At 43.1% G+C, this 14,983-nt stretch overlaps 1 protein-coding gene across 1 annotated transcript in view; it reads left to right on the plus strand.

Annotated features, from left to right (window-relative positions):
- ophn1 (oligophrenin 1) overlaps positions 1 to 14,983 on the plus strand; it is a 229,854-nt gene that overhangs the window by 181,426 nt on the left and 33,445 nt on the right. Inside the window, exons 20-22 of the mRNA XM_073057890.1 lie at positions 2,710 to 3,054; positions 9,857 to 10,019; positions 13,328 to 13,378. Coding sequence (XP_072913991.1) covers positions 2,710 to 3,054; positions 9,857 to 10,019; positions 13,328 to 13,378 — 559 coding nt within the window. The remainder of the gene's footprint in view (positions 1 to 2,709; positions 3,055 to 9,856; positions 10,020 to 13,327; positions 13,379 to 14,983) is intronic.

Below are 14,983 nucleotides of genomic sequence, written 5' to 3' on the forward strand. Positions count from 1 at the left end.
ATGGGATGCCTCATGGGACAGAGTTGACTCACGTTGGCAGAGAAATGCCCTGATATCTCCAAGTGTTTATGGTTTAAAGAAAATATTGGACCAGTCCAATGTTCCAGCAGTCTTTCTGTTGTTGCCCTCGAAGGGATCAAATTGTATGCTGAGGTTTTGTAGAGCTTAGACGAGTACAACACAGTACAAGCCCTGTACAATGTTGTGCCGACCTTTTAACCTTCTCCAAGATCAACCTAATGCTTCCATCCCACACAGCCTCCATTTTACCTTCATCCATGTGTCTGTGTAAAAGTCTCTTAAATGCTTTTAATCTCCTAATGTATTTGCCTTTACCACCATCCCTGCTGCAGGATTCATGCTCCCACAGATCTGAGTGTGTAAAAAAACAAAAACAGCTACCTCTTTCATTCGCACCCCGTCCTTACTTTGCTGCTATCACCTTAAAATTAGGTCCCCTCGTTTTAGCTATTTTCACCCGGGGGTGGGGAGGGGAAGCATCTGTTGTCCTCTCTATCTATACCATGGGTTCCTAATCTTCTTTATGCCAAGGACCAATACCATTAAGCAAGGGGTCCATGGACCCCAGGTTGGGAACCCCTGATCTATGCCCTCTTGTACACCTCAATCAAGGCTTTGCAAAAAGACTCCTAGCAGTCTGCCTCTGTAGGCTCCTCCTAAACAAGACTAGATTCTGTCATGTCGTGAAAGCGTCCCCACCTTTGTGTCATATTGGCCTTGAGTGACTGATCATTGAACCCCCCAGGCTTTCCTTCGAGGTGTAACACAGTAGGGAAACAGGCCCTTTGGCCCATCTGATCCATGCTAACAAAGATTCCCACCTAAGGCAGTCCCATTTGCCCATATTTGACTTGTTCTCCTCAGAGCCTTTCCTCTCCGTGTATCTGTCCAAGTACCTCGTACCTGCCTCAGCCACTTCCCCTGAGAGCTCTTGGCACACACTGGCCACCCTTCGGGTGGCAAAGTTGCCCCAAAAGCTCCTGTAATTTTCCCCCCATTCATCTTAAACTTATGCCTTCTAGATCTTGATTTCCCCAAACCTGCAAAACAGACAGTGCACACCACCGTCTATTCCGCTCAAAACTTTATACACCCTCAGAAAGGGTAAAATGAGGGAAAATACACCAGTCCTCATCAAGGGATCAGAAGTGGAAAGGGTGAACAATTTCAAGTTCCTGGAATCAACATCTCTGAGGATCTACCCTGGGCCCAACATATTGATTCAGTTACAACGAAGGCACGATAGTGGTTACGTTTCATTAGGAGTTTAAGGAGATTCGGCATGTCACCCAAAACACTCGCAATTTTCTGCAGATGTACCGTGGAGAGCATTCTAAGTGGTTGCATCACCGTCTGGTATGGGTGGGCGGGGTGCTACACAGGATCAAAATAAGCTGCAGAAAGTTGTAAACTCAGTCAGCTCCATCATGGATACTAGTCTGCGTAGTATCCAGGACATCTTCAAGGAGCGATGCCTCAAAAAGGGGTCATCCATCATTAAGGAGCCCCGACACTCACATCATGCTCTCTTCTCATTGCTACCGTCAAGGAGGAGTTACAGAAGCTAGAAGGCACACAGTCAATGATTCAGGAACACCTTCTTCCCCTCTGCCATCAGATTTCTAAATGGACATTTAACTCATGAACATGACCTCATTACTTTTTAATCACTTTATGCACTATTTATTTAACTTAACTTTATAAATATATTACTGTAATTTACAGCTTTTATTATAATGTAATATACTGCTGCAGCAAATTTCACAACATATGCTGGTGATATTAAACCTATTTCTGATTCTCTGTAAGGTCACCCCTCATTCCCCTATGCTACAATGAAAAATGTTGAGTGTGATCTTTAGGCAGGCTCTTGTCCCTCCTGTCTGATGGTAGCAATGAGCAGAACGCAAGTCCTGGATAGTGAAGGTCTTTAATGATGGATACTATCCTCTTGAGGCACCGCTGCCTTTTGAAGATGCCCTCGATAATGGGGCGGGTTGTGCCCATAATGGAGCTGGCTGAGTTTACAACTCCGCAGCCTCTTTAGATTCTGTGCTTTGGAGCTTCTGTACCAGGTGTTGATGCAACTCTATAGAATGCTCTCCACGGTACATCTGTAGAAACTTCCTAGAGTCTTTGATGACACACCAATCTCCTCAAACTCCTAATGAACCATAGCCACTAGCATGCCTTCATATTGACTGTATCAATAAGTTGGGATGAGGACAGATCCTCTGAGATCCTTGGTGATGTTGAGATGTTGATTCTGAGATGTTGATGCCCAAGAACCTGAAACCGATCAGCCTATCACTGCTGACCCAGCAATGTGGATTTGTGTGTTCTCTTCCTGAAGCTTACAATCAGTTCCTTGGTCTTATTGACGTTGAGTGCAAGGTGGTTGTTGTGACACCATTCAGCCAGCCAACCTATTTCACTCTTGTACAGTTCAGTGTTTGTATAGTTTGGTGCTTTTTTTTTACCACAGGCCAGATAAGAATTTTTCTTTCAGTTACCTCCTTTGCAACTGAAGTCTTGGGGATGATTATATTTAATATTCTTAACAACTGGTGGCACGTAAACATGAACAATTGTCAGATCATTTATCTGTTTCGGAGGTGCCACTTGCTGGGACTGTTAGCACATTTTAGCCTCTTGCTTGTGTAATATTGATTGTCTGTTGTTTTACAGATGGTGCAGGGAACACAAACCAAAATGCCAACGGCGGCAATGAGATGGTACTGGGTGGTTGGGGCACCCCACCAAGCCCCATCCCACTGCAGCGCACAACAAAGCCAACCATGGGCAGTCTACGAGTGGCAGAAATTGAGCCTCCTGCTCGGCAAGCTGCGGGCAACCAGAGCCCGGAGTCGGACATGGGAAAACCTGCACCAAAATTGAAAGATGGAAATCTGAGGCTGGTGACAAAGACTGTAAACGGAACAGTTTTGCCAGACCAGGGCTCTGGCAACGTCTCTCGAAAACCATCCTTTCAATCAAAGCCACTTCCTTCCAAAATGTTTTACACTGAGGATGGTAAATGCATTTGATATACTTTAATGTCGGATGGGCACGGGATATTAACCTTGCAATTTCTATGGAAAGAAGCCACTCTCTTATTCCAAACTATACAGAATAATGTTGGGAATAAATAGGGTGAAAGCAAGCAGGACTTTTCCACTGAGGTTGGGTGAGACTAGAACTAGAAGTCATGGGTTAAAGGTGAAAGGTGAAATATTTAAGCAGAACATGAGGGGAACAACTTCATTCAGAGGCTGGTAGGTGTGTGGAGCGAGCTGCCAGCAGAATGTGTTTGCAGTTTTGATTTGAACATTTAAAAGATATCTGGGTGAGAACATAGAAGGGAAGTGTATAGAGGGCTATGGCCCAGGTGCAGGTCGATGGGACTAGGCAGAATAATAGTTCGGCATGGCCTAGATGGGCCGAAGGGACTTTCTATGCTGTAGTATTCTATGCCTCCAACTCCTACCAGATTCATTTCACCATTTTAAACTGAATTTAAACCTTAAAATCAAGGGTGACTGATTAATTAATTAGATGCCTGTTAGATGTTTAGGGCAGAATTGAAGGCCCTCCATCTCTGCCTGTCCTTGGCCAACATTTTTTTTGCCCAGTCAGCATCGATAGCCCTGAGCTAAACCCCTGAACGTGGACCACTCTTAGTCTGGTGTCTGCCCTTTGACCTGTTTGGTATGGGTGACCCTACCTAGGGCCAAAGCATAAGGCCCTGACTCCAGCCAACTCTCTGGGTCATTGAGGCACGCAAGCCTCCAAATCTTACAACAAGGCTGTGGTCGTCTTGGGAGTGTGACTGATAAGCTGACTTATTTCACTGGCTTACTTTCACCCTCATTCCAGTAAGTAGAACAACAACAGGAATCATTCGACGTTTTATTTGAACAAAGAGGTGAATGACAAGTTAGAGTCACAAACCTCAGCTATAGTGCCATCACAGTGACCCCTTCCCCACCTTACCTGGAAAATTGGGAATCCAGGTGAAGCCAACTGAATCAATGAGGTGAGAGGTTTGCTCAACTCCTGATTTATGTACACAGCACATGTCAGGCTACTCTGACCTCTTGGAGTGTTTGTTGTTAAAGCACACACAAACTTTAAACACTTAAGATAACCTGGGCATTTAAAGTTTGTGTGTGCTTTAGATAAGATTATTAATTTATGAGATTATAAAATTAGCTTTATTTGTAACAAATAAATTGAAACAGAGTGAAATATGTCATTTGCGTCAGCGACTGGCACCGTGCGAATATGTGCTGGGGGCAGCCCATAGGTGTCAGCAGACTTCCAGTGCCAACAGAGCGTGCCCACAACTCACAAACCCTAACTGATCCGTATGTCTTTGGAATATGGTAGGAAACCCACACAGTCGGGGGAACGTACAAACTCCTTACTAACAGTGGCAGGAACAGTGTTACAATAGCCACGACGCCACTGTGCTGCCCACTGACATGAAGCGTGACAATTGACTCATCAGGCTGGTACCTTGGAAGCCACCAGGAATGTGCGAGAGGGGATTTGTCATGGTGACTAGTAGACTTTTTGGAATAAGTGACTGACATCAGGAGAGGGCAGCTGAGTCATTGATGAGTACATCTTGCAAGCTGAGCTGAGGTTACGTGGTGTTCGATGTGCAGAATGGATTAGTTAATATAGGCAAAGGGGCAATTGGGTGAAATTAGTCTGGTTGACCCTAAGGTCCAGAAATATACACTGTGCCTATAAAAGTATTCACCCCCACCCCCCTGGAAGGTTTCATATTTTATTGTTTTACAACATTGAATCACAGTGGATTTAATTTTGCTTTTTTCTCACTGATCAAACCGAAAAAGACTGTTTAGTGCCAAAGTGAAAACAGATCTCTACAAAGTGATGTAAATTAATTACAAATATAAAATACAAAATAATTGATTGCTTAAGTATTCACCCCCTTCAAGTCAGTATTTAGTAGATGTACCTTCGGCAGCAATTACAGCCTTGATTTTGTGTGGATAGGTCTCTATCAGCTTTGCACATCTGGACACTGTAAGTTTCCCCCATTCCTCGTTGCAAAAATGCTCGAGCACTGTCAGATTGCATGGGGGTCATGGGTGAACAGTCCTTTTCAAGTCCAGCCATGAATTCCCAATTGGACTGAGGTCATGTCTCTGACTTGGGAACTCCAGGATATTAATTTTGCCGTTTTTAAGCCATTCATGTGTAGTTTTGGCTTTATGTTTGGGGCCATTGTCTTGCTGGAAAACAAATCTGCTCCCAAGTTGCAGTTCTCTTGCAGACTGCATCAGGTTTTCCTCCAGGATTTCCCTGTATTTTGCTGCATTCATTTTACCCTCTACCTTTACAAGCCTTCCAGGGCCTGCTGCAGTGAAGCATCCCCACAGCATGATGCAGCCACCACCACGCTTCACGGTAGGGATGATGTGTTTTTGAGTTTTTGATGATGTGTGGTGTTTGGCTTATGCCAAACATGGCATTTAATCTGATTGCCAAAAAGCTCAGATTTGGTTTCTTCAGAGCATGGAACCGTCTTCCAGCTGACTTCAATGTCTCCCACATGCCTTCTGGCAAACTCTAGCTGAGATTTCATAGGAGTCGATTTCAACAGTGGCTTTTTCTTTGTCACCCTCCCATAAAGCTGCGACTGGTGAAGCACCCGGGCAAAAGTTGTTGTCTGTGCGGTCTCTCCCATCTCAGCCACTGAAGCTTGTAACTCCTCCAGTGTTGTCATAGGTCTCTTGGTGGCTTCCCTCACTAGTCCCCTTCTTGCACAGTCACTCGCCAAATCTGGCCTGCTCTACCCAGATTTACAGCTGTGCCATATTCTTCCCATTTCTTGATGATCGACTTAACTATACTCCAAGGGATTTTCAGCGACTTTTAAATGTTTTTGTATCCATCTCCTGACTTGTGGTTTTCAATAACTTTTACATGGTTTTGCTTGGAGTGTTATTTTCTCTTCATGGTTATTTTATGTGGGGATACTGACTCACCAGCAGCTGGACCTTCCAGACACAGGTGTATTTTTACTGCAATCAAAACACCTTGTCTGTGGACAGGTCTCCATTTCACTAATTATGTGACTTTTAAAACCAATTGATTGCACTAGTGATGATTTGGTGTGTCAGATTAAAGAGGGGTCAACATTTATGCAATTGGTTATGCGTTTTATATTTGGAGTTAATTTAGATCACTTTGATCTCAATATCACTTTGATCACTTTAGATCTGTTTTCACTTTGACACAAGAGTCTTTTTCCATTTGTCAGTATCAAATAAAACCAAATTAAATCCACTGTGATTCAATGTTGTAAACAATAAAACATGAAAACTTCCAAGGGGGTGACTGTTTTTTGTAGGCACTGTACATGGGTCGAGTTGAGGGGAGTGGGAAGGGTCAGTTAGGCTAAAATTGGGTAAGACAGCGTGGTCACACTCGCATCAGAGGCTGGTTTATGTCTTATATCGGACAGTATATATATTTTAAAAGGTTAGCTTTATTTGTTAAATGTACATTGAAACATATAGTGAAATACGTTGTATTAAAGCAAATCAGTGAAGATTGTGCTGGGCAGCGCACAAGTGTCTCCACGCTTCTGGCACCAACGTAGCAAGCGCACAGCTCACTAACCCTAAATGTGTGACTTTGGAATGTGCAAGGAAACTGGAGAACCCACGAGGTCACAGGGAGAGTGTAAAAACTCTTTACAAACCCCTGTGGGTATCAAACTCCGACCTTATGCTATAAAGGATCGCATGGTTCTTACGCCACTGTACTGCCTGATAAAAAGGCAGCTAAAAACTTCTGCAATACACACAAAATGCTGGAGGAACTCAGCAGGCCAGGCAGCTTCTTTCTCACTGATGCTGCCTGGCCTGCTGAGTTCCCCAGCATTTTGTGTGTAGTGCTTGGATTTCCAGCATCTGCAGAATTTCTCTTATTTGTAGCTAAAAACTTTTCTCGGGGATAGAACTTGGCTGAGGCAAGGGAGAGCAGTATGCGGAAACTGTGCAGTTCAGTGTCTTCATTACTGATTTATTGCTTCTGATTTTTCAATATTCCTCAAAAACCGACCCCATTAAGGTTTGCAAGCATCTTGCTTAATACTACCTGAACAGTGACCCTAATAAATCCTTCCTGGTGCTTACAGCACCTATAGACAGATATTGGATTCAAACAAATTTAATAAAGTTTGCTGGTGGTTTAAAACCTCCGGTTTCTATTTCATCTCCAAGGGCTAGACATGCGAAATAAATTAAGTGCAGAACCTCGTGCTCTCCAATCATGACCCGAGATGTTTTCTGGTCACCCCTCAACACAGCAAGGCAGGAAGTAAATACTTTCATTTCAGTAATGAAACATTAATGGAGAGCTGGTTTAATTTTCCATTTGAGGGTCCTTTTGCACCAGGCTGCAGTGTCTGCCATCTCTCAGATGCAAGGATCATGGGCTTCTGCTCCAGTCCCATTTCATTTATTACCTGGTGGGCACACTTTCACCAGCTCTCTGACAATTGCATACTAATCCAGCGAATCTAGGCATCCGCATCTAACATAGAGGGTTAGATCTTCACATCTCAATGAAGTACACAAATTTTCTCCGCATGTGAATGGAATTCTGAATATTCCAGGGTGTAGTCCTTAGCTTTGAAATTCTGATCAGTTTGCAAATGATTTGCTTCTTACCAACATGGTTGATGCCTTTGTGACTGAGGAAGCATTTTGCCTCCGATTAATATAAAACAGTGAGAGGGAATATAGAGGGGCATCAGTGGATGAGTACTCAGTGGCCACTTTATTAGGTACACCTGTACACCTTCTCATTAATGCAAATATCTAATCAGCCGAAGGTGGCAGCAACTCAGTGCGTAAAAGCATGCAGACATGGTCAAGAGGTTCACTCCTTCAGACCAAACATCAGAACGGGGAAGAAATATGATCTAGGTGACTTTGACCATGGAGCGACTGTTGGTGCCAGATGGGGTGGTTTGAGTATCTCAGAAACTTCTGATTGCCTGTGACTTTCACACACAACGGTCTCTAGAGTTTACAGAGAGTAGTGTCAGAAACAAAAATAAAATCCTGTGAGTGGCAGTTCTGTGGGCGAACGCCTTGTTAATGAGAGGGGTCAGAAAAGAATGGTCAGACTGAATCGAGCTGACAGGAAGGTGATAGTAACTCAAATAAGTTACAATGTTGGTGCACAGAGGAACATCTCTAAACACACAACACATTGATCTTTGAAGTAGATGGACTACAGCGGGAGAAGACTACCCTGGGTTCTAGTCCTGTATCTAATAAAGAGGCCACTGAATGTATGTTACCTCTCCTTCATGAATTGTGAGGATTAAGAAGGACCTAGGTTTGGTCTCTTCTTTATGTTAATTTAATTTAGATTGACAGAGATAGGGGAGCCCCTGGGTTAATGAAGAAGCTCCTTAGCCAATGCTCTGCAGTAGAATGCAGACCTGTGGAAGTGTGGTGGGAACCATTGTGGTCATGTACCGTAATTTGTCAATCTCTGTCCGCGGCTCAGTTTGGAGGTGGTAATTTGGCGACTGGTGTTATGGCTACATCCTGTTAATGATTAATCTGGAGCTGAGGAAAGTGGAGTGGGAGCAACAACCCTTTCTGCTTGAGAAAGCGTATTTATGCATCTGGATATTCATAATATTTTACACTCAGACTTTTTATGAATAGCTGAACCTAAAACTGAGCTGACGAATGTTAAGTTTGAAAGATTTAAGAATTGAGAGGGTACTTTCGTAGAGAGGGCAATGCGGGGAAGGGATGCTAGGTGTGAGAAAATTATTGTAATAAGTTGGTCATAAAGGAATTATAATTTTCAAAACAGCTGACTAGAATGAGTCAAGATCAGTGGAAGCGGATAAAGCATATGTCTTTGTTGCTGCCGCGTGGCAGCAACAGCAAAGGCTGCCTTTTGTGAGACTGCTTTCAGCCGCCATCTTACAGATTTTTTTCCTGCTCTGCTTTTTTGCTCAGGGATGGCTTGATCAGAAAATTGAAAGTGGACACAGTGGGGCCCCTGTCAATAATCTGCTAAACCAGACATAATTTCTAAATAAGGAGTTGTGTGTGAGCTATTCTTTGAGATGGTGGGAACTGCAGACTTATGGAAGGGCAATCTGTGTGAACTGAAGTCACCCGAGCCCAGTGTCTGGCTCCAGGTGCCTGGAAGTGCTTTGAATGAGCCTGACTTGGGGAGAGACAAGGGAATGACACCAGAGGTAGGTCTTTACTTTGGAAGAAGAGCTGCAAGGTAATCCTATCTGTCGCCTTGGGTCAGGTTGGCCAGAACCAACGGAATTTAAATGCTAACGATGCACAACTGATGAGGAAAGGAAATAAGAATGAAGAAAATCAGAGGGAGAGCAAGGAGAACTGTGGAGACTAGTTGCTGCATGGAAGATCCCTGCCTCGTCACCACCTGGTGAAGGGAGCAGGATCAGTTACCTGGTCAACAGGAGATCCTCTATTGCGGATCAGTCGGTAGCGATAAGTTGCAGAGGTAGTTCAGGTGAGTATTGTTACTGCAGCATAGTAGCATTCAGAACTGCAAAGAAGGGGTGGGCATAATCTGTCTGGATACAATAAAACATGAACCTTGAATGAATTAAGATTTGTGCAGTGATCTACCCAACTTGTGATGTTGCCCCAGGGGTCAACAAGCAGTTGAAGTGTTTCTGTGTGAAATTCACACGTGTCTGATGGTGGGGGTGGTCATTTCTCAGTGGCAGTGCCATACGTGAGTGAGTAAACCTTTTCTCCCCCCCTCTCCTCTTCAGGTGACTATAGTAATGTTATCATACCTCGAGCCCACCAGGAGAAAAGCTCGTCAGTCCTGCAGCGTCCTCCCATGAGACCACCAGACCCTCCTTGTCGGGACAAGATCCCTCCGCCCGTGAAAGCAGAGCCACCGAGCAGCGTGGAGGACACTCCGCCGTCAGTGTAAGCTCAGGTTTCTGGTGAATAACTCATATCTTGTCTAATTGATCCAAATCAAATGAGCATAATGGCTGACTTTATGGGCAATGTATACAGTACTGTGTAAAAGTCCTGTGATTAGGCTAGGCTTAAGTCAGTGGGTTGCTGGGCAATGTGCTTGGTGGGCTGGAAGAGCCCGTTCTGAACTGTATCGTTAAATAAAATTTTAAAAATTAGGGGCAATTAAACAGCACACAGATGATAGAAAAATGGCAGGCCACATAGGAGGGATGGGCTAGAGTGATCTTGGACTAGGTTAAAAGGTCAGCACAACATCATGGGCCAAAGGGACTGTACTGTACTGTGGTGCTCCATGTTCTAAAGACAACTGGGGGGAGAGGAATGGGGAAATCACTTAACAAGTTGGGGTGGGAGGGGGTTTAGTGGCAAAATGAGGAAGAGAAAGGTGAGAGTGATGGGGTTGGAACTTGTGAAGGAAGATAAAGCAAATGGGTACCGGTGCAAATGTAAACTCGAGGTAAATAAGTTCTTTGACACCTAGAAAACCAGATAGGATACAATAATTGAACATAATATCAAGAATATATGAACTTAACTGATTCACTTTAAAATTCATGAAGTCTTTTTTTAAGAATTGAATTTTCTTTGAGCCTCCAAGCAACATAACACCTGCAGATTTGTTTCTGAAATGTTTTAATTACTGACAAAATATAAAGTCTTAGCCCACTATGTCAGTTATTGCTGTGGTCTCATTTAGTTGATAATGTTTAACAAACATGCGTGGGTTCTTCATGTAATCAATTCACTTAGAAACAGTGTAAAATGAGAGAGAAGAAGAACACTTTCGGCTGCAAAGATGGACTGAGTTGTGAGCTGGAGCTGTTGATGGGAGTGATCTGCAAGATTCTTCTGATTTGGCACTTCCGATGGATTTCTTGCATCCAATTGCGGGACAGTTCACTACCTTCATTTTTGGAGGAGGAAGACTACCATTGGAGTTTAAATTGCCCTGCATTGCTTCCATCCCAGGAACCTGAAGTAGTTTGAATCCATGCCCTTAGAGGTCAGAAAATGTTATATAGCGCTGCAAGACTATGAATAGCAAAGACTTATACAGAAAAAGAACCAAGGTTGTAAACCCATTTACAGTCTCATTCCTTTTGAGTACAGGTTTGTTTGCCAATGGCCATTTCCATCCTTTACTGTATGAAGTTAAATCCCACTTGAGCACAGTTTAGATGAATTGAGCCAACACTCACAGTGAGAATTTAGCATCTGAAGTATGTGTTGTCTGAAGATAGATTGCTTTGCTTCAGAGCAGTTTTATTAATTTCTGTTCAAATATGATTTTTGTTGTTTTAAATTTCGATGGTTTGCATGCAACAACATCTCTTCAATGCCGGAGTTTGCACTCAGTTAACAATTTACCCAACCTGCTGAATAAGCATCCTACTTTTGTTAACAGATTCATTATTTGGCATCTGTACCAGTCCTGAAGAGAGTCTCGGCCCAAAATGTAGACTGTTTATTCATTTCCATTGATACTGCCTGACCCGCTGAATTCCTCCAGGATTTTGTGTGCGTTGATCTGTACCAATTGCAGGTTTGAACCCCCAGTAGTTAGTCCTATTGTGCGACTGGCCATACTCTAAGTCGTTCGCCTTCATCAACCTTGCTTGAAGTTTTGAAGCTGCTCAAAATGTAAGATGTTGATAGTTTATTGACATATTATTTTAGGGCATCTGCAGTCAGATTCCAATGAAAATACCTCTCTGTATTTCTTCAAATTCCAGAGGGAAGTTTAGTTTACTAATTTCCTTTATAAAAGCACCATTTAATGCCAGGTTACCCCATCACCCCAGATTTATGAAGTACTAGGCAATGTGAAGGATGTGAGGAACTTTGTGCTCCACTTTTCATTTTGATCTTCCATTTTAATGAGTCAAATGGCTCTAGGAAGGTGACAATTAATTTACTCTTAACTTTCCAGATCCAAATGATCCCCTGATCCAGTGATTAACATTGCGAGAAGTTAATGACCAAAACAAACCCAGAACTTGTTTATTGCAGCTCCCCTGAACTTGGAGGAAGCCCATCGTAGGTTACAAAGGCGGGTCCATAGCTTTTACAAGGCTGTTTTAACCATTCGTTTGTTCTTTCTCCTCCTGTGACTCGTAGTTCCTTCTTCTGCTTGCACAATATGCCTTTGTGTTAAGTTCATAAATACAGGAAGGAGCTTGAAATTGGACCAGATTATTTTGTACAGAACCTTCGCGGCCTGAAAGAGATTTTCACCAGATGAATGACCTGGAATCTGGCAGGTGCCATTGAAACCCCACCATGGCAGCTGAGTCCTTGTTCTGTTTTCCTCTTTCTCCATCTTTCCTTTACTCATTCTGCTCTCTGCTCGCTTTCAGTCTTCTGAAGGCAGTGACTGCGGTGCAGTCTTAAAGCTGTAACTGTAAGACGGAGGTGCAGCTATAACAGTTACGCTAAGACTCTTCCAGAGCTGCTCTCCGCACGTGAGAAGACAGACAGAAGAAGCCATGGCTGGATTTTGTCTTCTCCTCACTGTCTTCTGCGATTTTTGTTTTTGATTTCATGCGCTTTTTCTGAAACTTCTATTCCATTGACCCTCATAGCACTGCACCTACTTCCACTCTCCATCACTTCCATCCCCTCTGCCCAACCCTCATCTCCCACTTCTGGCTCACATGCTTGGCCTCTGCATTAAATTCAAGAGCTCCTTGAACAGTATTTTTGTCCCTTTTGGAGTAGGAGTTAGGGATGTGGCGAGAATCACATTAAATTGCTTTTTTAGGGGACTTTCCAAGCTCAAATTATCTCTGAGTACATCATGTGGATCCTTGTGATTTTTTCCCCCTCTCTATTTGTTTTGGGTTTTGAATTTCAGTCCAAATGGGTCAACAAATTAAAAAACACTTCCTTGAAGGAAATTGCAAGCTGTTCTTTATTTCTCCCTTTGGCCCACACTTTCTCTTTAAAAGTAGTTTCTGGATGAGCAGTACCCCAGCCCCAGGGTCAGCAGGCAAGCCGGGTTCACTGGGAGACTCTGCCCTGCAGCTCTGCCTCATAGAGATTTGGGACAAAGAGGAGTCGCTCCATTTTGGTGTGTGGTCAATCCTGAGGCTGCCATGTGTGAGCATCCAATAAATTCTTGAATGAGAAAGATTCTGCATCCTTTCTAGGTATTCATCCGCTGGAACATAAAGCCATAATCTTTCCTTTTGGTTTTATAGTGGTTAACCTTTTCCAAGGGAATGCTTAGACTGTACTGTTTTAATTTACAGGGTTGCTTCCAGAGCCAAGTTTTTTGAAAAGGCTGCGAGAGTATCAGGCAGGTAAGAGACAATGATTACTATTGATTCTCCATTATTTTGTCTCCAAAACATCCTCTGCAGGAATTTGTTTTATACATGATGAGTGCTAATGGGAGGGTAAATTCTGTGAGGAAGGCTCAATCCAATGGATTTTTGAAGTGAAGATGATTTCTCGCCGTGACTTGTGCTGAAATCGAGTGTTCCACTGTATAATTTCTGATGCTGAACAAGTTTTCCAGTGTTCTGCACTTATGAATAATTGCATAGAATTACAGAAGGTTTGGGAAACTGCTTCACCATTTGAGCCAAATGTTGTGGCATTTTTAGGCGGGCAGCGGAGAAAGAACTGAAGGCTTTATTCTCACTTTGCTGTTAAGTCTTGGCTACATCACTTTGGGATGCACAGAGAGTGGGTGCTACCTGCTGGTGGGGGTGGGAAACTGCCATGAAACTTCAGAGGTTGTTCTGATTGCTCACTGTAACTTTGGCAGAAAATGGATGGAAAATGCAATACTGGATTATCCCTCCAGTCTTCCACAGGAAAAATGGCGAATGGTTAGAAGAACCCTTGAATTCCCTTGTGATTAACCTTTGGCAATCGATATAATGGAGCTGTTAGAAGTATTTTTGGATGAGCTGCTGACATCTGTTTCTCTCAAACATTCAGTCCAGTAAACATTAAAGGGTAACATAGGTTGGAATCAATAGTCCTAAGGATAGGACAAGGATTCTGAGGAAGCTAAATTTGCCGTGATTTTACTTGTGCATGTTGGGGAGTGAGATTGTTGGCAATTTGAAGCTGATATCAATAAGATTGAAAGAACGCAAAGAAAATTTACAAGGATGTCGCCAGGACTAGGAAACCCAAGTTACAGAGAAAGATGAAGTCTAGGACGTTATTCCTTAGAGCGTAGGAGTATGAGTTCAAAGTTAATACTGAAATACAAACGTACATATATGTCACCATTTACAACCCTGAGATCATTTTCTTGCAGGCATACTCAGTAAATCCAAGAAACATAATAGAATCAACGAAAGACCACACCCAATGGTTTAGGCAAACAACAATGTACAAAAGGCAACAAATTGTACAAATACAAAAGAAGAAAATACGAGAAATAATAACATAAATAAGCAATACATAGCGAGAACATGAAATGAAGAGTCCTTGAAAGTGAATCCATAGGTTGTGGGAACATTTCAATGATGGGGCAAGTGAAGTTGAGTGAAGTTATCCCCTGGTTCAAGAGCCTGATGCTTGAGGGGTAATAACTTCCTGAACCTGGTGTTGTGAGTCCTGAGGCTCCTGTACCCTCTAACTGATGGCAACAATGAGAAGAGAGCATGGCCTAGTTAGTGGGAGTCCCTGATGGTGGATGCTGCTTTCCTGTGACAGCCACCTCATGAAGATATGCTCAATGGTGGGAGGGCTTTACCCTTGATGGGCTGTATCCACTACTTTTTGTAGGATTTTCTGTTTAAGGACATTGGTGTTTACATACCAGGCTGTGATGCAGCTAGTCCATATACTCTCCACCACACATCTATAGAAGTTTGTCAAAATTTTAAATGTTATATTGAATATTCGTAAGTTTCTAAGGAAGTAGAGATGGCTGTCATTCTTCA

The sequence above is a fragment of the Hemitrygon akajei genome, chromosome 10, assembly GCF_048418815.1.
Source record: "Hemitrygon akajei chromosome 10, sHemAka1.3, whole genome shotgun sequence".
Taxonomy (NCBI): Eukaryota; Metazoa; Chordata; class Chondrichthyes; order Myliobatiformes; family Dasyatidae; genus Hemitrygon; species Hemitrygon akajei.